This window comes from Myotis myotis, unplaced genomic scaffold (assembly GCF_014108235.1).
Source record: "Myotis myotis isolate mMyoMyo1 unplaced genomic scaffold, mMyoMyo1.p scaffold_m19_p_30, whole genome shotgun sequence".
Taxonomy (NCBI): Eukaryota; Metazoa; Chordata; class Mammalia; order Chiroptera; family Vespertilionidae; genus Myotis; species Myotis myotis.
Window position 1 is genome coordinate 3,040,790 of NW_023416336.1, and position 20,018 is coordinate 3,060,807.

At 44.7% G+C, this 20,018-nt stretch overlaps 3 protein-coding genes across 4 annotated transcripts in view; 1 reads left to right on the plus strand and 2 right to left on the minus strand.

Moving 5' to 3' along the window:
* Positions 1-7,233: 7,233 nt before the first annotated feature.
* The window catches only part of NPHP1 (nephrocystin 1), a 101,094-nt gene continuing 88,309 nt past the window's right edge, over positions 7,234-20,018 (plus strand). For both annotated transcript variants that reach the window (XM_036302254.1, XM_036302255.1), the window contains exons 1-3: positions 7,234-7,356; positions 9,850-9,923; positions 19,687-19,747. In XM_036302254.1, the coding sequence (XP_036158147.1) occupies positions 7,288-7,356; positions 9,850-9,923; positions 19,687-19,747 (204 nt within the window). In that variant the 5' untranslated portion in view covers positions 7,234-7,287. The remainder of the gene's footprint in view (positions 7,357-9,849; positions 9,924-19,686; positions 19,748-20,018) is intronic.
* Positions 13,669-14,834, minus strand: LOC118652475 (GPI transamidase component PIG-T-like; the record flags this gene model as incomplete). The annotated part of the gene is made up of 1 exon (XM_036302256.1): positions 13,669-14,834. A coding segment is annotated over one exon (831 nt), but the record flags the coding sequence as incomplete, so codon positions are not given.
* Positions 14,769-17,527, minus strand: LYRM7 (LYR motif containing 7). Its single transcript, XM_036302187.1, is given in 4 exon segments — positions 14,769-15,216; positions 15,288-15,331; positions 15,333-15,589; positions 17,503-17,527. Coding segments are annotated over 4 exon segments (597 nt in total). The 3' UTR covers positions 14,769-14,945.

The following is a 20,018-nucleotide window of genomic DNA, read 5'->3' on the forward strand; positions in this document are numbered from 1 at the left end:
TTTGAACTTTTTATTAAAAGTAGAAGTATCTTATTGGCCATGCGGTTCACTGCATCAAGAGACCTGGATTTTCAAACGATATGTTAGTGTCTTAGAGTGGCTACCTTGTTTCTTAAGGAATCTATGCTAGTTCCTTGGTACAACTGCAAAGCAGAATTGGCCTGGGCACCGTTGTGAGTCCTTTTGGTCAGTTGTTTACTAGACCTGATCAGGAAAGAAGAGGCTGTATAAAAATAACTGAGGTTAGCCCAGCCAGTGTGGTTCAGTAGTTAGTGTCGACCTATGAACCAGGAGGTCATGGTTCAATTTCTATTCAGGGCACATGCCCAGTTGTGGGCTTGATCCCCAGTGTGGGGTGTGCAGGAAGTAGCCAATCAATGATTCTCTCTCATCATTGATGTTTATATATCTCCCTCTTCATTCCTCTCTGAAATCATTAAAAATGTATTTTAAAAAATAACTGAGGTTATTATTATTACCAGAGGCCCAATGCACGAAAATTCATGCAAGAGTAGGCCTTCCTTTCCCTGTCTACCTGGGAACCAGGCTGGCTTCCCCTGGGCCGCCCACAGGCACCCGGGACCCAGGCTGGCTTTCCCCACCCTGGCCCCAGTTTCGTCAGGAAGGACGTCTGGAATGACATCTGGAAGACATCTGGTCTAATTAGCATATTACCCTTTTATTATTATAGATTGCCTTTTAGGATCTTAAATTTATCCAAATAATATTTACTGAGTATCTACTACAGCAGTTGACACAAAAGACTAAAATCCCTATCCTCATGCAGTTTACATTCCAGTGGAGGGAGTTTGATAATAAAGATAAGTAAGGAAATTATAGTTCAGAAGGTGATCAGTGTTATGGTGTGGGGAGCGGCTATAGGGTTAAGCCTCGGACTGACCTGTTGGCAAAGTCACAAACAAGTCCCAGCTTAGAGGGCACAGTCCTCTTAAGCATAATTAGGCTTGATCTTGTGACGCTCCCTAGATCTTACCTGGGAAGCTGATGGGCTGAGGGAAGTGCAACAAGAACAAAAATAAGTGAAACTCACAAGAACAGTGTAAACAAGTGAAACTCACAAGAACAGTGTAACTTTGGTAACCACTACCTTGTGTACCTCTGACTATAAAATAAAGGCTCAGCTTGCCTCGGGATCCTTCTCTGTGGCCTCAGCCAGGCACAGGAAGATCCACGGAGACTAAAGAGAGCTAGAGAGTTCTGAACGCTGTCTCCATGTAAAACATTCTTTGCCAACTCCGTCCACACCTTTGGGAACCCCTGGACCGCTGGGGCTGGACCCTGGCATTATGGGATGAAATAGAGCAGAATAGGGTAAGGAAGACCAAGAAAGCTGAAGTCAGGGGTAAGTGAGGGCATACTACAAATTCTCTGATAAAGTGTATCTGATTTTCTAGAAGCTCAAGGAATACCTTCAAAAATAAATCTTTTGAGGAATAGGACAATGATACCTATCAAGTTGACACTAAAGAAGAGGAGAATGAGGTCTATGTTTTACCATATTTGGGAATGATCTTAATTAGCATCTCTTACCCTGACTCTAGCTCATTTCCATGAAGAGAAGATGGATCTTCTTTTCTTTTTCTTTTTAAATTTTTTTTTTTATTGATTTCAGAGAGGAAGGGAAAGGGAGAGAGAGCAATAGAAATATCAGTGATGAGAATCATTGATTAACTGCTTTCTGCACACCCCATACTGAGGACTGAGCTGCAATCTGGGCATGAGCCCTGACTGGGAATTGAACCATGACCTCCTGGTTCATAGGTCAAGAGGATGCTCAACCACTGAGCCTCAATGGCTGGGCTGGGTCTTATTTTCAACACTCACTAAGGGGTCTCAATGGGCATATTGACATGAAAATCCCTGCTCAGGAGGGGTGTGGCACTATTGAAAACTTCTTACAATGAGGGCTCCTTGGAAATCCCAGAGCAGTAGTTTATAGGTGACAAACAGCTAAGAGATCCAAGGCCTAAGGCTCTAATTACCGGTAGGTTTGTTGCTCAGGGACCTGCCTAATCAGTCTAAATGGCAACAGATAACTTCATATTACTGTGAGAAGTGAACTGAAAATGACTCAATAAATGATCAATGACCCCCTGGAAACCAGACTCTCAGGGGCTTGAATACAGGAGGGAGTAAGGCAGAAGGGCCAACTTGAAAGCACCAGGTGTTATGCCCAGATTTCAGGAACCCCAAAAGACCACCAGGGAGCCAGCCGAGTCCGATGCAAAAGCAAAGAGTCTTTATTCGAGCTAGCTCGGCTCCCCAACCACACTCACCAACACAGCGGCAAGCAGCAGAGAGACAGCTCTGTGGGGAGAGGGGTTTTATAGGGGGGTTGGAGTAAGGGGAGGAGAGAGGACTATGGTGGGCCCTGCTGATTGCCCAGGCACAAGTTGGTGTCTTGTTACACAGGATGTGGTCATATCTATGGCGTGCACTTCCCTTGATTGTCATTGGTTAGTTTAAAGAAATCCTGGGTGTGGCTAGTAGAGGCTTGGGCTTCCGGGAAGAAGCTCCTTGCCGAGCACATGGCTAAGGCTGCTGCCCAAAAATGGAGGATCCAGGGTAAGATGGAGGGCATAGCCCTCGCCCTGGGGCAAGATGGAGGGCATAGCCCTCACCCTTTCACAGGTTCCCCTTGCCTCCTCTTCTATGTGGACACATCCTGATGCAGCTATTTAATCTCTAGCAGCTCCTGGAGCCAGTAATCTCAATGCTGCTTGAAGAAATTACCTCAAGTATCTCCTTATTAGCAGGGACAACAGTTCAGGCCTGAAAAACAGAGATGTTTGTGCTCCCAGGAGTATTATGGAATATGCATGCGAAGGAGAAACCCTCTTGAATAGAGCTTAGTGATGAATATCCACTATATCTAAAAATCAAGAGCGAGAGACCAAGTCCCTGGTTATTGTGGGTTTGCAAGAGGTGTTTTTTAGAACACTTAGCTAATTTCCTGTAAAGATTAATTTTTTTTTTTGTCTTAGCAAATTTAATGACATCTCCATGTTAACAAAAAAATTCAGAAAGTTGTTTCCACAGAAAGCTTTCTCCTCCTCATTTTACTGGGGTCATTATGCCTTACTGCCAACCTTGTGTTCATTCTGTGAATGCAGCATTTGAGGACTGAAATGCTGGTTCTAAGAGTTCCATCCTGTTAGGGTCTTTTGGCTGGTGACTCGGGCTGTGAAAGAATTCACAACTAAAAGAAGAGATAGATGCAGAGAGAAAGTTTATTTTTACTTTCCCCGAAGGGAAAAGGCTGGTGTATTCCTAATCAATACAAGGGCAGGTGATAAACAGCAGCCTGCTCTTTTAAAGGGTAATGGCTGAAGATGTCCTAGGGAAGTGTCTTAGTATTTTTCCCAAGCCGGCACAACATGCTTAGAGTAAAAGTTATGAAGAGTTTAAAGGAGGCTTGTTGGAAGAGGGGGATGGGAACTTTCCTATTAACTAGAGACTTTCTGGTGCAAATTATCCCTGAGTTGAAAACATAGCAGGGAGGAGGGGAATGCAAGCATGTAGCCTTGCTGAAACCGGTTTGGCTCAGTGGATAGAGCGTCGGCCTGCGGACTGAAAGGTCCCAGGTTCAATTCCAGTCAAGGGCATGTACCTGGGTTGCGGGCACATCCTCGGTGGGGGATGTGCAGGAGGCCGCTGGTCGATGTTTCTCTCTCATCGATGTTTCTGACTATCTCTCTCCCTTCCTCTCTGTAAAAAATCAATAAAATATATTAAAAAAAAAAAGAATGTAGCCTTGAAAGTAACTTATCTTGCCCTGTAGTTTGAACAGAGAGCCTGTTTGAATCGGAGGAGCTAACAATCTTGGGGTTTAATTACCAGGTGCTTCTCATAAATTGTGGAAGGCTACAGCAAACAAAAAGAAAGGCCTTTTTTTTTGTCCTTACACATCCCATCTGGGCGGCAGTTTGTTGAAGTATCCTAGTTCCCGTTACTCATTGGGGCTCCAGGAGTTGAGGCTCTTTGAGACAAGAGAGGTTTCTTAAGGCACATGGTGCTCCCAGACTGTTGATTTGTGCCTAGTTAAGTGTCTGGACTATGGCCAGTTCTGCCTGTTTGGGCCTGTTCATGTGCTGTTACTTGTGGACCTGATCGTCCCAATGGTGCTTCCTTTCCCATTACTTATGTGTCGCCCCCTGGCCCACTCATCTCCCTCTCCTGTCTCACCTGGGTGCTCTGTCATCCCTGTCCCTCCGGGGATGTGCTGCTCACCCCCAAGTCCTATCTAGGCAGGTGCTTCTGTGGTTTTTAGCCACCCCATGCCCCTCCTAGTCATTCCTTTGTTTTCTGCTTACTGCCTTTCTACACCGTGGCTGTGTGCCCAGCTCTGTGGTGGGCAATTCCCCTTGACATTGCCTCTGTGGTCATTTCTCTAGCCTTCTACCCTTTGCCCTACTTAAAATGTTTCCCCCTAAAAACGTTATCTCATGTGGAGATGTTACTTTTCCCACGTTAGCTAAAATGGGCAATGAGGAAGTTGGGAGATGGGTTCTGATGCCAGTCATGTGCCCTGGAAATGACATTGTTCACTCATCAAAATATACCTTCTCTCCCCTGCCCCCAACCCCACCATTTTGGTGGTGATGATGTTCCAGGACTCACAAGGAATAAATGCTTGTAACTCTGAATATGGTACAAAAATGTATAAAATCAAAGTCACCTGAGGTGAACAAGAGTAATAAACTGTTTTCATTCTTCTCATTGCTCATATGTATACACATATGTTGGGAGTTTGTTTATTTTTCCCAACATAGAGTTAAACTAAACTATATCCATGACTTTTTCATTTAAAATAGGGAAATTTCTTTAAATCAGATATAGGATTTCCCCCTGAAAATTTTTAAAAATATTTTTATTTTTATTGATTTCAGAGAGGAAGGGAGAGGGAGAGAGAGAGATAGAAACATCAATGATGAGAGAGAATCATTGATCGACTGCCTCCTGCACGCCCCCTTCTGGGGATTGAGCCCGAAACCCAGGCATGTGCCCTTGACTGGAATTGAACCCGGGACCCTTCAGGCCGACGCTTTATCCACTGAGCCAAACCAGCTAGGGCGCCTAGTTTATTTATGGACATATTTAAAATAAATAAGGATTTCATAAATGATAGATTGTCTTTAGAGCATTTTTTACCCCTTAACACTTACAAGATCACTTAGAAGTACTGATTTATCAGTACAACTTTGAGAAAATAGGCATTATCTACTAAACCTGAACATAAAATATGGCCTGTGGCCCAGCATTGTGCACCTATGTTCCCACTGTGTACATGTGTAAATAGTAGCCAGTTATAATAGCCATAAACTGGAAACTTTTCACATGTCTACAATAGCAGAAGAAATGACTTGAGTACATCACACATGAAATATCAGGATGAACAAACTACAACAACACAGTCATACAAGTGCTCACAAACACGTTGAATAAAAGCCAGACAAAGCTGCCAGGACGCAAAGTTCAAAAAGGCAAAACAAGTTTTTGCTGTTAGTAACTAGTATTTACTTTTGACATTGAAGGAGTGGAAGTGGGTGGGGCCTAGGAGGAGAAGACTACTAGGGTACTGGTAATGTTCTGTATCCTAATCTCGGTGATGTTACGTGGGGGTGTTTCAGTGTGAAAATTCAGTGAGGTGGACACTTGTCACTTTTCTTTATATTATACTTGAAGATAAAAACCATACATATATAGCATGGCAGTTGGGCCTGTGGAATCAAATTGTGTGTCGTACTGAAGAACATTTATATTAGTGTAATTCATCATTTGAAAAGTAAGCTCACATCATTTTTCTTACTCACTGTAGTGGAGTTTGGGAACTGGATTTATAGGATCCAGTCCCACTTGGGGAAATGTTATTACAATCTCAGAGGACAGATATAAAATTAAAATTGAATACAGGTTCAACTGCCTGCCTCAACAAAAGCCAAACTCCTGAGACAGGTATTTGTGAGAAGGAAAGTGGTTTATTCAAGTGTGGGTGACCTGAGAAGATGGTGGACTCTGGTCCTAAAAGCCATCTTCTCATCTTGGTGAAGCCAGCAATTCTTACAGGGTGGAAGGAAGGGGGCGGGTGGACATGCAGAGAAACTGCCGATAGGCAGGCTGCCTTCTTGAGGGTCCCAATATAGATCTTTACTGTCAGCATTCTGGAATTGGTCAGTATCAGCCAAATTCCTGTGGTTGGGTGATTTGGGGTCAGGGCATTTCTTGTTCACATGGGACAGGGACAGCTGAGTCCTGCTGGGTACTCGGTGCTCATAAGGAAACTGTTAGTATATAACTTCATTTTTATGAGTTTTGTTGTTAGTGTATTTGATTTTCATTTTTATTTTATAGTCAGTTGGTTTGATATTAAGTTTTCATATTTTTATTGTAGGAACCTATATTAGCTCAAGTTAATGTTATAGTTTTCCCTAAAGTTAATATAGTTTTATGTGGGTTAAAATATTTTTTTTTGCTATCACTTAATTCATATTAGTATTCTTTTTAACTCTATATTCTGACCAAGTTTAGTATTATTAGTCCTGTATGAGTTAAAGTACATTAAAAAATGAGGTATATGTTCATGGTTACAAAATGGGGGTGATAATTATTTGCTTACAGGCTTGCTGTAGAACAGACAGAATCACCAGCCTCACAAACTGAAACTGGAATGAAATGAAACTTCAGCAATACACCAGATAGCAAAGAACTAAAAGCTGCCTTTTGAAAGAAGAGTATGCAACAGAACTGTGTATCCCATGAGGGCGCAGAGGGACGCTGTCCTTGCGGTTTAAGATACTTGAACGGTATCTTAAGGATGGCTTAAGGACACATATGTAATACCTTAATCAATAAAGAAAAAAAAAGGAATGGCTCAGCAAAACTGGCATCAGAAAACTAGGGGCATAACACCGAGGCGCCGCAGCCACGTGGCAACACCGCGGTCATGCGACAGGCAGTTTCCGACGCCGTGGGGAGCCCCCATGCCCCTTCCCCCCCCCATGCCCCTTCCCCCCCCCATGCCCCTTCCCCCCGCCTCTGGGTGCCGGTGGCAGACGATCACGTGCGCGGGGGCTGAGGGCTCCGGCCTGCGGGGCAGCTGCGGGGGGTATGCGATAGACGACCATTGCCTTTACAGTCTTCGCCAGCCCCTGCAGCTGCGGGCTGCGAGGTGGACGCGCGGTGATGGCGTCATCCGGTGACGTCACCTGCCGGGGCCGCTCAGGCGGTTTCCCTGGCGACCGGTGCGCCCGGCGCGGAGCTGAAGAGATGCTGCCACGGCGGCCGCGAGACCCTCTGCAGTCCCTGCGGCGTCGGGGCCGCGAGCTGAAGCTGCAGGTACATCTGGCTGTCACGGGGCCGCGTCGTGGGGCGGCCCGGGCTCTAGCGGGCGAATCCTGGGAGCCGGGTCTGACCCTCAGCCTCCCCACCAGACCCCGGGGACTCCCGAAATGTTGACCTTTCACTGCGCGGCCTCACCCTAACATTTCAGTCCCCGAACCTAACACCTCCCTTAACCCCCTCACCTCCGATCTAACCTTTTAACAGGGACCATGGCCAACCAACCGCATCTGGGCCCAGCACCATTCTCCCCCCTCCAGCCACTACTCCCCCCGCCCCCCCCCCCCCCCCCCCCCCCAGCTTCCTCCATGGAAGCCGCTATTGCTTCCCGTGAACTTAAGCAAAATAGGACTAGTCAGTGAGCAAAGACTTAAAATAAAGAAGAAATACAAGTAACTAATATACATGAGAAAAGTTAACTTCAGAGATAAGTAGTTGCAAGGGAAAGATATCTCGAACACTTATTTATTTTTTAAGTGTTTTTATTGATTTTAGACAGAAAGGGAGAGAGAGTGAGGTGGGGGGAAAAGAGAGAGAGAAGGAAAAAAGAAAGAAAAAAACCATCATTGATTGGTTGCCTCCAGTGCGCACCCTGACCGAGGATCACATCTACAACCTAAGTATGTGCCCTGACCAGGAATTGAACCTGCGACCTTTTGGTCCACAGGAAGTTCAAATAACAGCCACACTGGTCAGGGCTCTTGAACATTATTTTTTTTTTTTATTTTATTTATTTTTTACAGAGAGGAAGGGAGAGGGATAGAGAGTTAGCAACATCGATGAGAGAGAAACATCGATCAGCTGCCTCCTGCACACTCCCTACTGGGGATGTGCCCGCAACCAAGGTACATGCCCTTGACCGGAATCGAACCTGGTACCCTTGAGTCCACAGGCTGACGCTCTATCCACTGAGCCAAACTGGTTAGGGCTTGAACATTATTTTTTAAAAATATTTGTTTATTTATTTCATAGAGGAATGGAGAAGGAGAGATAGAAACATCAATAATGAGAAAGAGTCATTGATTGGCTGCCTCTTGCACGGAGGATCAAGCTGGTAATCCTGACCTGGAATCCAATCATGATAACCTGGTTCATAGCTCCACACTCAGTCACTGAGCCACACCAGCGGGGCCTCTTGAACATTTAAAAAAAAAAATAAATATATATATATATATATTTTATTGATTTCAGAGAGGAAGGGAGAGGTAGAGAGAGAAACATCAATGATTAGAGAGAATCATTGATCAGCTGCCTCCTGCAGGCCCCCTACTGGGGATCGAGCCCACTACCTGGGCAAGTGCCCTTGATTGGAATCGGACCCGGGACCTTTCAGTCCTCAGGCTGATGCTCTTTCCACTGAGCCAAACCAGCTGGGGTGGATAAATATTTCTTAAGTGACCCTATTGGAATTGTAGTGGTACAACAAACACAAAATACTCTTCTGGTAGAAATTAAAATAAAACTTGAGGCATGAACTTAAGCTAAGCTTTGTCTAGATATGTAATATGATTCTGTATCTAATTATAATTTAGTGCGATTGGGAGAATAACAAAAATTGTTATTAAAACAAAACAAACTATTAACAAGGATTGTCCAACCTGGAGAAGAATTAGCTCAGAAGCCTTTGGTATCCTGAATGGGAAAGGTTCTTGGATAGTGTGAGCTCCTCTTCCCTGTCTCTATAGAGGACACCTAAAGCAAAAAATGGAACAGATGTGGTGTCCAGGGAACAAGAGCGCAGCTCATTCATGCCTCAGACAAGATGCAAAATAGCACGAGTAGAGAAGAAGCTAGTGAACTTCTCTCTTTCTCCACCCACTTTGTCTTCGCATCATTTATAGAAAAGAACCCAACAGAAGTATTTGGCTCTTTTGTGGGTACTTTGGCAAAGTTACATGTGTTTGGAAAATACTAAGTCACGGTGTAAGCTATAAGAATGAGGATAAACAAACATGTGATATATCCAGACAGTGCATACTACTCAGCAATAAGAAGGAACAAACTAATGATACACACCACAAACAACATGGCAGCATCCCAGAAACACGCTGTGTAAAAGGATTACACAAAAGAGCACATACTTCCTGGGCACGTCCTGGGGCGAAGGTGCTTTTCTGTACGTTGATGGGGTTTGGGTTACACAGGTGTATACAAATGTATAAGGTTTGTGCATTTCATTGTATGTACATTTTACACCAATTATTGAACTCTAGTTAGTGATACCATGGTGCATTATTTAAGGAGAAATGTATTGGTGATTACAGTTTACTTCGAAATTCATAAATGAGACTGGTGAATAGATGGGTCAAATAAGAATAAGTACAGTAAAATGTCAGTGGTGGAATCCAGCTGGTGGGAGTTCACTGTACAGTGCTTTCCACTTTGTTGTGTGTGTTCATCCTAAAATATTGTTGAAAAGATTAAACTTTTATTTCCTAAGGTTACATGGTATTTAAGAATATGATATTTTAAAATTTCTTTTTGTTATAGGTTGATAGTTTGCTTTCTGAGAGTCAATTGAAAGGAACTCTAGAAACCAGTAAAAGGCGAGATATTTACCAAAGGTAAAGCATACTCAATGTTATAAGCTTTCCAAGAACTGTACTTGCATTGCAATGAGCTGTGTTTACAGAATTGAAACTGTTTACGGCATTATTTCTTTCTGTTTTTATTAGTAAAATTAAAAAAACTGATAATGAGAAATATTGAGGTACCAATGAAATTTTTCAAAATGTATTTAAAAAGATTTCTTGCAATTATCTAGATCTATCAGGTCTAAATATTGGAATGATAAGATTAAATTGAGAATTACAAATCTTAAAAAGAGATAACTTAATTTATTTTGTATTCTGCATGTACCAAGCAGTGTGGTCTACACCCTGAAAACTATTCCTGATTAATTCTCACAATACACCGGGAGAAAATTGAGGTTCACAGTGGTTCGTTAACTTCTCTAACATTACTTTGCTCTGAGACATTAGAGTGAAGGGGCAATAAAAATACCTTAAGTTTGCTGAGAAACGCAGGGTTCAGTGAAGCAAGAGGAAGAGCATTGCTGAAGTTGCCATGGAGGTGCGGGCTTTGGCCCATTTGAATCCAGTGGAGGAATTACATGGTGGCCTCACTTGGATCTAGGAGAAACCACCCTAAACCTGAAGGTGGTGGGCTTGCTGTTGTGACAGCAACTAAAGAAACTGCTGAGTGAACGTGGTGGCTGAGGCAGGATTGTGGGAGGTCCTTGGCCTGTGTAGGCCCAGGTCCTGTGACCTGGTCAGACATCTCTACTAACAGTTCCAGCTTCCTTAAGGTGGGAAAACGGTTCTCTTGGTGGATAAGTGTTTCTGTTTTGTTTTGACATGTTTTTTTTAATCCCTGGAAAAGTTTAAAATAAAATAGAGTTTAAAATTATATAGTCATAATGAACTAAATTGAATTAGATTATTAATACTTTTGTATTGTTTAGGACATCATTAGGATAATCTGTGTGTTTGGGGTATTTAAAGAGTTTATAACATTCAGAAGAACATTAGAGATTCATTCTACTAGTTTAAATGATTTACTAGAATCATTGGAAAAACTTACTGAAGTCAGGCAAAGTGCTTAAAAGCAAAATTAAGTTTATATGAATTTTAAAGTGTCTAAGGGGATTTAATTAACTACATTTATTAGTAGGATTGATTGATTAAGGAATTTAGGTCAAGTTTTAAACAATAGTGAAAGAAAAAGTGAAGGTGATTGTACTTGCTTTACTAGGCTTAAAAATAGAATAAGATTTATAGGCTGAATTTGAAGCTCCAGGAAAAACTGGGTTTTAAAATTTTATTTTAATAGCCCTAGCCTGTTTGGCTCGGTGGATAGAGCATCAGCCTGCGAACTGAAAGGTCCCAGGTTCGATTCCGGTCGAGGGCATGTACCTTGGTTGCAGGCACATCCCCGTTAGGGGGTGTGCAGGAGGCGGCTGATCGATGTTTCTCTCTCATCGATGTTTCTAACTCTCTATCCCTCTCCTTTCCTCTCTGTAAAAAGTCAATAAAATATATTTTTTTAAAAATGTTATTTTAATAAACTAATTATTTTTAAACCCAAATAACCATAAAATAGTCTTCTCTGTGTATAAAAAGACCTCCTCACAGTCATTTTAAAGATTCACATTGAGATTTGCATGTCTGAAAGTGTATTTTAGCCTGTATGTTTGATTAATAATTGGCTGGAGGGAGATAAAGTAAAAATAATTTCTACTTAAACATTTGAAGACATTGTCAGGTTTCTTCACACCCAGTGATGCTAAGTTTGATGACCATTCCTTTCTAACTGACCTGTTGGGCTTCTCTCTTCAGCTTGGGTGTTTTGAAATTTTATCATGATATCTTTGTGGTTTTTATCTTGCTCAACATTCATTGTGTCTTACTTTTTTAAATTTTATTTATTTATTTATTTATTTTATTTATTTTTAATTTTTGTATTACAACATGTTTATGACTCTGGAGTAGAGAAGAATTTCTTAAAAAGATACAAAAGCAAAATTAATAAAGGAAAGTATTTTAAAAAATGGATACACTAAAATAAACTCCTATGCTTCAGGTTTATCATAAACAGAGTTAAAAGATGAGTCACATATTGGAAGAAGACATTCACATCACAGATAACCAACACAGGATTAGTATCCAGAACACAAGTATATTTAATTTTTATATAGGTATAATTTCCATATATACAATAATACACATGGGAAGTAGCAAACCTTTTGACATGTATAATCCATTCCACAGACTACTAATTTCCTAAAAAGTATTAGGAAGCATTAAGGGTAGTCTCTGGTTTAAGTGTTCTACATCTAAATAATTTTGATAATGTTCTGATCTCCTAAAATTATTTTTAAGTATGAATTTTTGTTGTTGTTGTTTAATGATTTTCAGAGGGAGAGGAAGGGGAAGAAGGAAGAGGAAAGAGAGGGAGAGAAGAAGAGAGAAAGAGAGAGAGAGAGAGAAACATCACTATGAGAACACAACATCCATCAGCTGCCTCCTACACACCCCTACCGGGAATTGAGCCTGCAACCTGGGCATATGCCCTTGACTGGGAATCGAACCAGCAACCATCTGGTGCACAGGATGACATTCATCCAACTGAACCACACTGGCCAGAGATTAAGTATGAAATTTTATATCCAGTATGGATATATCAATATGTTTTGCCAACAAAGCATTGAGAATCTTGTAAAATTCTGTGTTATCATTGAATGGGAGAATCAATCAGTGAATGGGAGAAAACACACTGTTCACTGAGTAAAACAAAATGGTAAAGATACCCATGAAAGAGAAACAAAAATAATATTAAATACAATTTTATAGTTACCACCATCAAATGGTAGAATGCTAAACTATTTTATAATACTGCCAATCTCTTCAGGGATGAGAAATGTAGAAAAGCCATTTAAGTTTTATTGATTAAAAATGAAGACGATGCAGTCATATGTTACATTTTTACAATAAAGCCTAGCTGTGGTCTAAGGACAGCTAATTCTGCGAAGGCTATAGTTTGACTAAGGGCCACTATTTATTTAAAAAGTTAGGATTTTTTTATTCCACAGTGATACTAGGTGATTTTGATATTTTATCATCTATTTTCAGAAGACTGATTAAAAAGTGTCTTTTTAGGAACACAGAGATATTCTCTATCTGTAAAAAGGAACGATTACTTGTTAGGGACAGAAACCATTACAGTGCTTCTGGAAACAAAGGCCACTTTCTGTGAGAGTTGGCACACACTGTGATTTTTAAAATACTTTTTATTGATTTTACAGAGAGAAAGCAAAGGAGAGAGATAGAGAGAAACATCAATTTGTTATTCCACGTATATTTGCATTCACTGGCTGATTATTGTATGTGCCTTGTCCAGGCGTCAAACCTGCAGCCTTGGAGTATCAACACAATGCTCTAAACAACTGAACTACCTGGCTAGGGCCACACACTGTGATATTCTGACCAATGCAATATGTTTGGGACTCAACATCAATTTAACGTAATAATTTAATCTAATGGTTTCATTTCACATGGGAGGAAAACCCATCAACTTGTCAAAACACTGCATTCTCAAATAGTTATAATAAGAGCAAAATACTCATCAAGGTCAAAGAAAAATAAGTATATTTCCCTAAGCATTTGTATCATTTGGTAAAGTTTTTTTTTTTTTCAATGAAAATGAAATATCTTCTTATCTAATGTTCTTTAGAAATACTTAGCTATGGCCTGAAGTTTTCAGCAATGTCTTTTTAATGGGAAATTTAATTATAAAACTATACTTTTTTTCTTTTCAAGGAAACAGTCATTTTTTATTTCACAACCAGTAAATCCCATCTACCACACCACCGTGGTAGCACAGCCGGGATCAAGGCCAGTGCTGCCCAAGAGAACTTTCTGCGCTGATGGAAATGTTTGCCCAGTACAGTAGCCACTTAACCACTCTGGTTACTGAGCACCTGAAATGTGGCTAGCACAGTGGGGGGAGTGAAATTTTAATTTAAATTAACTTAAATTCAAATGCCACGTTGGCTGGTTGCTACTGTACTACACAGTGCAGCTCTAAGCTCTGGCCTAGCCCAGGGGCACTTTGGAGAGAGCAAGTACCAGAAACAGTCCTTGGGGTCACAGCACCCCTCCCCAGAGAGAAAGAGCAGCCGGGCCATGAGGGTCAGGTCTCAGGGTCTCAGAGCGGGGGACGCCGCGGGCACGCCGGATAAGGTTAGCCAGCCTCTTGGCCAGGCCGCCCGTTCTGGGCTCCTCGGTGTGGAAGGTCCGGGTGAGGAGGCTGTAGAAGGAGCCGTAGCACACGGCCACCACCGCGCACGTGAGGCAGATGACGTTGTCGGGCATGCTGAAGTCCGGCGTTGGCAGGCTCACCAGGAGCGGCTCCGTGTAGAGCCGCAGGAAGGAGCTGGAACTGTCGGAGACTGGGAACAGGCTGCTGAAGAGGGGACTCTCTTCCCAGTCCACGGGCTTGGCCGCCACCACGCTGGGCACGAGGGCACTGAGGACAGACGGGCTGACGTAGAAGCCGTGGTTGGGGTCCGGGGTGTACTCCGTCCACTTGAGCAGCGCCCGCTCAAACTGGATGGAGACCTTGGTGACCGAGCTGGCCGGCAGCTGAATGAGCATCTCCAGGAGGTGGGGCTGCAGCCGGTCCTGGGCAGGCTGGTAGTGGATGTAACTTGGCTGGTTCTCCTTGCCCTTGGAGGTGATGGTAACGGTGTGCACACACAGCCGCAGGTACCAGGGCACGATGTCCAGGAGCAGCACGGGGAAGGCCCGGTCCGGGTGGGTGTTGTACAGCAGCGTGCTCCGCTCCCCGCTCTGCAGCCCGGAGCCACTCACGTACCGCTGGGCGTGCAGGAAGGGCACTGGCGGGGCCTCATTCTCCGGGGGGCTCTTCCACTTGAGCTGGAGGTTGAGGTTGCGGGAGCTGTTGACTTTAAGTGGCTAATTTTCAACATGCCAGTTCAGAGAAAAATATCTGCATTTCTAGGACTTATGTTGCAGTTATATATTTTGAAATTAAAAATTATAAAGACTTGATTTTATCCTAGAAATTCAGTGCTTCTGAGTTGGTGTATCACAATATGGCACATTTTCTAAAAGAAGGTCTTTCCTAGGAACCAATTTCAGTGTATTGTGGTCTGTGTGAATACCTTGTACAACAGATGTTCTGAGCAACAATTCCACATCAGAACCTATTTTTATTAGCTCTTCTATTTTCTTAGAAGAAGCTTCATTTTTATTATTTTTGAATTCTTCATTTATTTTTATTCTGGCTGCTTACCGCCGATGCCTGGGTCTTACCGCAGAGTCTGGTTGAGTTGACCTGGGTTGCAGCCAGGTTTTTGTTAAAAACTCTCCAAGTGATTTTAACGCGCAGTTCAGGTTGAGAATCACATGGTATGGAGGCCGAGAAGTCCCATGATCTGCCGTCTGCAAGCTTAGAGAACCAGGAAAGCGGTTGTATAATTCAGTCCAATGTGAAGGCCTGAGAACCAGGGCTGCTAGTGTAAGTCCCAGAGTCTGAAGGCTGGAGAACCAGGAGCTCCGATGTTGTTCTGGATGCGGCTTCCTGGGCGGCGGGACCTGAGAGGCGCCGGTCCCCAAGGCTGGGGGGTTAAATGGGGTCAGGCTGCAGGGACGCTGTGGGCAGAGAGGAGTCCTGGAGGCACGGAGGCCCCACTCCCAGCCTGTTGGTGCTCAACAAGCCTCAGACACACCCCGCACAGCAAGGACGCTGCCTCCTAGGCCTCCTCCTACTCAGGACCAGTGGGCTGAAGCCTGTGAGTCCTTGAACTGAAGAGGTCAAAATGCCCGCCAGGAGGAGGAAGGTGGAAGTCCCCCTTACTTTTTTTTAAATCCTCACATGACAATATGTTTTTTAAAAACTGATTTGAGAGAAAGAGAGAGAAACATCAATTGGTTGCCTCCCATATGTGCCCTAACCAGGGATCGAACCCCCAACCTAGTTATGTGCCCTGACCAGGAAGTGAACTGGCAGCCTTTTGGTGCATGGGACAATGCTCAAACTTACTGAGCCACCTGGCCAGGGCCCAGTGCATCTTTTCAGTTTGACAACTCATGTCTCTCATGAGCTCTAGGGGATTTTCTTTTATTAAAAGACTAGAGGCCCGGTGTACAAAAATTTGTGCACTCGGGGGGGTCCCTCAGCCCAGCCTGTGCCCTCTCGCAGTCTGGGACCCCTTGGGGGATGTCCACCTGCTGGGTTAGGCCTGCTCCCTGGGGGGGAGTCAGACATCCCTCTGGCAGCCTGGGAGCCCTTGGGGGATGTCCACTTGCCAGCAGGGAGCAGGCCTAAGCTGCAGTTGGACATCCTTAGCGCTGCTGAGGAGGCGGGAGAGGCTCCTGCCACCACTGCTGTGCTGGCAGCCATCAGCCTGGCTTGTGGCTGAGCAGAGCTCCCCCTGTGGGAGTGCACTGACCACCAGGGGGCAGCTCCTGCATTGAGCATCTGCCCTCTGGTGGTCAGTGTGTGTCATAGCGACCAGTCATTCCCAGTCATTCTGCTGTTAGGGTCAATTTGCATATTACCCTTTTATTATATAGGATAGAGGCCTGGTGCACGGGTTGGGGCCAGCTGGCTTTCTCTGAAGGGTGTCCCGGATCAGGTCCCGCTGGGGTGCCTGGTCAGCCTGGTGAGGGGCTGAGGGCCGTTTTCAGGCTAGCCACACGCCCTTCAGGGCGGGGAGGGTCCCGCTGGGGTGCCTGGCCAGCCTGGGTGAGGGGCTGATGGCCATTTTCAGGCTGGCCATGCCCCCTGGTGACTCAAGCTCCCAGCCTCTCTCTCCTTTTTTTCTTTTACTTTTTTTTCAGCGGGCGGGCTGGAAGCAGGTATCTGGGATTTATTTATCTTCTATAATTGAAACTTTGTAGCCTTGAGCAGAGCCGAGGGCCGGCCAGGGCAGGAGGGAAGCTTGGCTTCCGCCATCGCTGGGGCAACCCAAGCCTCCTGCTCTCTCCAGCTCCATGGCTGCCGCCATGTTAGTTGGGTTAATTTGCATACTCGCTCCTGATTGGCTGGTGGGCGTGGCTTGTGGGTGTAGCGGAGTGACAGAGTGATGGTTAATTTGCTCATGTCTCTCATGAGCTCTAGGGGATTTTCTTTTATTAAAAGACTAGAGGCCCGGTGTACAAAAATCTGTGCACTGGGGGGGGGGGGGGTCCCTCAGCCCAGCCTGTGCCCTCTCGCAGTCTCTTTTATTAGTGTAGATGAGTTTTTTACTTTTGTGTGTCTTTTTCTTCCTGAAACAGCTTTGAGTCAGGGAGCCTCCTGGACTATTTTTTTGGTCTCTTGTCTCCCCATTAATATATAGTTTTTGTTTCTGTGTCTTTTTGTTTTTGCCTGGGAGATGCTCTTGATTTTTCTTTAACTTCCTATGGAATGTTTGATTTTTAACAGACACATTGGCAACTTAGAAGTGTTTTTTCTTGCTCTTTTTCATAACATCATGCTCCTGTTTTCAGATGATCTCCTTACTACTTTCATGATTAGGAGATTTTTTAAAAGTTTTCTTCTGTTCTCTGAGTTGTCTTTATTTAATGTCGGTGAGTCTTAAATTTTATCTTCCATGTTGCCGGTTTTCTTTATTACATCTGGTGGTCTTTGGGTTATCCATTTTTATTTAAGAACTAGAGGCCTGATGCATGAAATTGATGCAAGAATAGGCCTTCCTTTCCCCGGCTGCCGGCACTGGCTTCCCTCTGGCACCCGGGACCTGGGCTTCCCTCCGGCTGCCGGCAGGCACCCGGGACCTGGGCTTCCCTCCGGCTGCCGGCAGGCACCCGGGACCTGGGCTTCCCTCCGGCTGCCGGCAGGCACCCGGGACCTGGGCTTCCCTCCGGCTGCTGGCAGGCACCCGGGACCTGGGCTTCCCTCCGGCTGCCGGCAGGCACCCGGGACCTGGGCTTCCCTCCGGCTGCCGGCAGGCACCCGGGACCTGGGCTTCCCTCCGGCTGCCGGCAGGCACCCGGGACCTGGGCTTCCCTCCGGCTGCCGGCAGGCACCCGGGACCTGGGCTTCCCTCCGGCTGCTGGCAGGCACCCGGGACCTGGGCTTCCCTCCGGCTGCTGGCAGGCACCCGGGACCTGGGCTTCCCTCCGGCTGCCGGCAGGCACCCGGGACCTGGGCTTCCCTCCGGCTGCTGGCAGGCACCCGGGACCTGGGCTTCCCTCCGGCTGCTGGCAGGCACCCGGGACCTGGGCTTTTCTTGCAGCCCCGGCTTCATCCAGAAGGTGTCCAGAAGGACATCCGGGCTAATTAGTATATTAAGCTTTTATTGTTATAGATGAGGGACTAGGCTGATTAGTCTAGAGAGCCTTATAGAATTTTCTACTGTTGTGTAGCCAGTTTCCTTCCTACTGGTACTCCCTTATGAGAATGGAGTTCTCTGTGTGTGGGCAGGGATTTGCAGGGGCTGGGAGTGAGCCTTTAACCTGAGGAGCCCGCAGTGGTAGAGTAGGTGGCCTGTACCCTGGTGTACAGGGAAGTTCTTTAGCACCTAGAAGTCTCCCCAGGTCATTCATTATTTTTTTTTTTAGAGAAGAGTGCCCTGGTAAGGAGGGAGAGCAGGGAGCGGGGAGGTAAGAGAAAGGGGAGCTAACTGTCAGGCTTTCTGTACATAAACAGGCTTATTTAATAGTCAAAGACTTATACAAGGGCCTTAACTAAATCTGAGCTTAATCAGCGTCTTTACTCTTTCCTTGCATAATAGAAAGACCTTGGCTTGCCCTAAGACTGATTTCCCTCTTCATAGCTTAGATGTTATGGACATGATTTAATTTATATAATACACGATAATGCAAATAACACCCCAATATATATAGCAAGCCCAGCTGTAGCCACTTTTGGTTGTATTTATAGTTCTCACTTGGATGTCTAAGACTTAAGCTAAATGCTATGAGCTGTCTGTGGAATAACTAAACCCTAGGTGAATGGACAGGCCGAGGTCAAGGGGACGAGCACTGTGATGGGAAGAGACCGCTGTGGGGTCCTCGGCTCTGCCTCCATGTAGTTACTCTCCCATTGACGGACTGTGCTCACCTTTTAGAACCTCACTTTCTCCATCTGGAGGGAGGGTGGCTCTGAGGGTCGAATGAGGCGGTGCCTGTGAACTGTTAGCTTCCCCCTTGGGGCACACCACCTGTTAGCCGTATCCTCATTCTCAGGGTCCTCTTGGCTGGGTCCTAGGCTTGTGGGCTTTAGTGTGGGTGGAGGAGCATTTTCAAGTCCGGTGCTGTCCTTATTTTAGAGGCAGGACCCTGAAGCCCGGGGCCACTTAGCTTTCTGAGCTTTGGTTATCACATCTGTGCGCCTCAGAGCTGGGCTGTGAGGATGCCAGGCTAATGGGTGGAAAAGCATTTACATGTGCATTTTATTTACATGTGTATTTTTATTTATTTAAAATATTTATGATATATTTGCTTATTCACATAAGGTTTTCTACAGTTTAAAAATGTTATTAATGATTTCAGAGAGAGGAAGGGAGAGGGAGAGATAGAAACATCAATGATGAGAGAGAATCATCAATTGGCTGCCTCCTTTTGCCTCCCTCTCTGCTCCCCCCGGGGATTGAGCCTGAAACGGGATCTCCTGGTTGATGGATCAACGTTCAACCACTGAGCCACAATAGCGGGCTACATGTGTATTTTTAAACATAAGCCATATAATCACTAACTGCCTTGCCTGCTTAAAGTCTTATGCATGACTTTATAGACTAACTTTTTGGTTTTGACAATAGAAAAATCAATATATTTTTCTCTCTTTTTAAAAATTTAGGTGTATCCAATTAAAACAGGCAATCGATGAAAATAAAAATGCTCTTCAAAAATTAAGCAAAGTAAGTATTACAGACACTCATATCCCAGAACATCTGTCTCACAGATGTTTCCATGCAGACTGACTCTCCATTTGGGAACCTGCGGATGCGTTTCCCAGATGTGGAAACAGGTTCCAGAGGTGGAGCAGCTTTCCTGGCTCACTGCCTGGGAGGGGGCGCTTGGGAGGGGCCCGCCTTTATGACAGAGCCATCTGCCTGGGAGGTAGCCCTTCCCACTGCAGAGCATCTGCAGGACCTAGAAGGGAACACAAGAAGAAGCAAGTAATTTAAT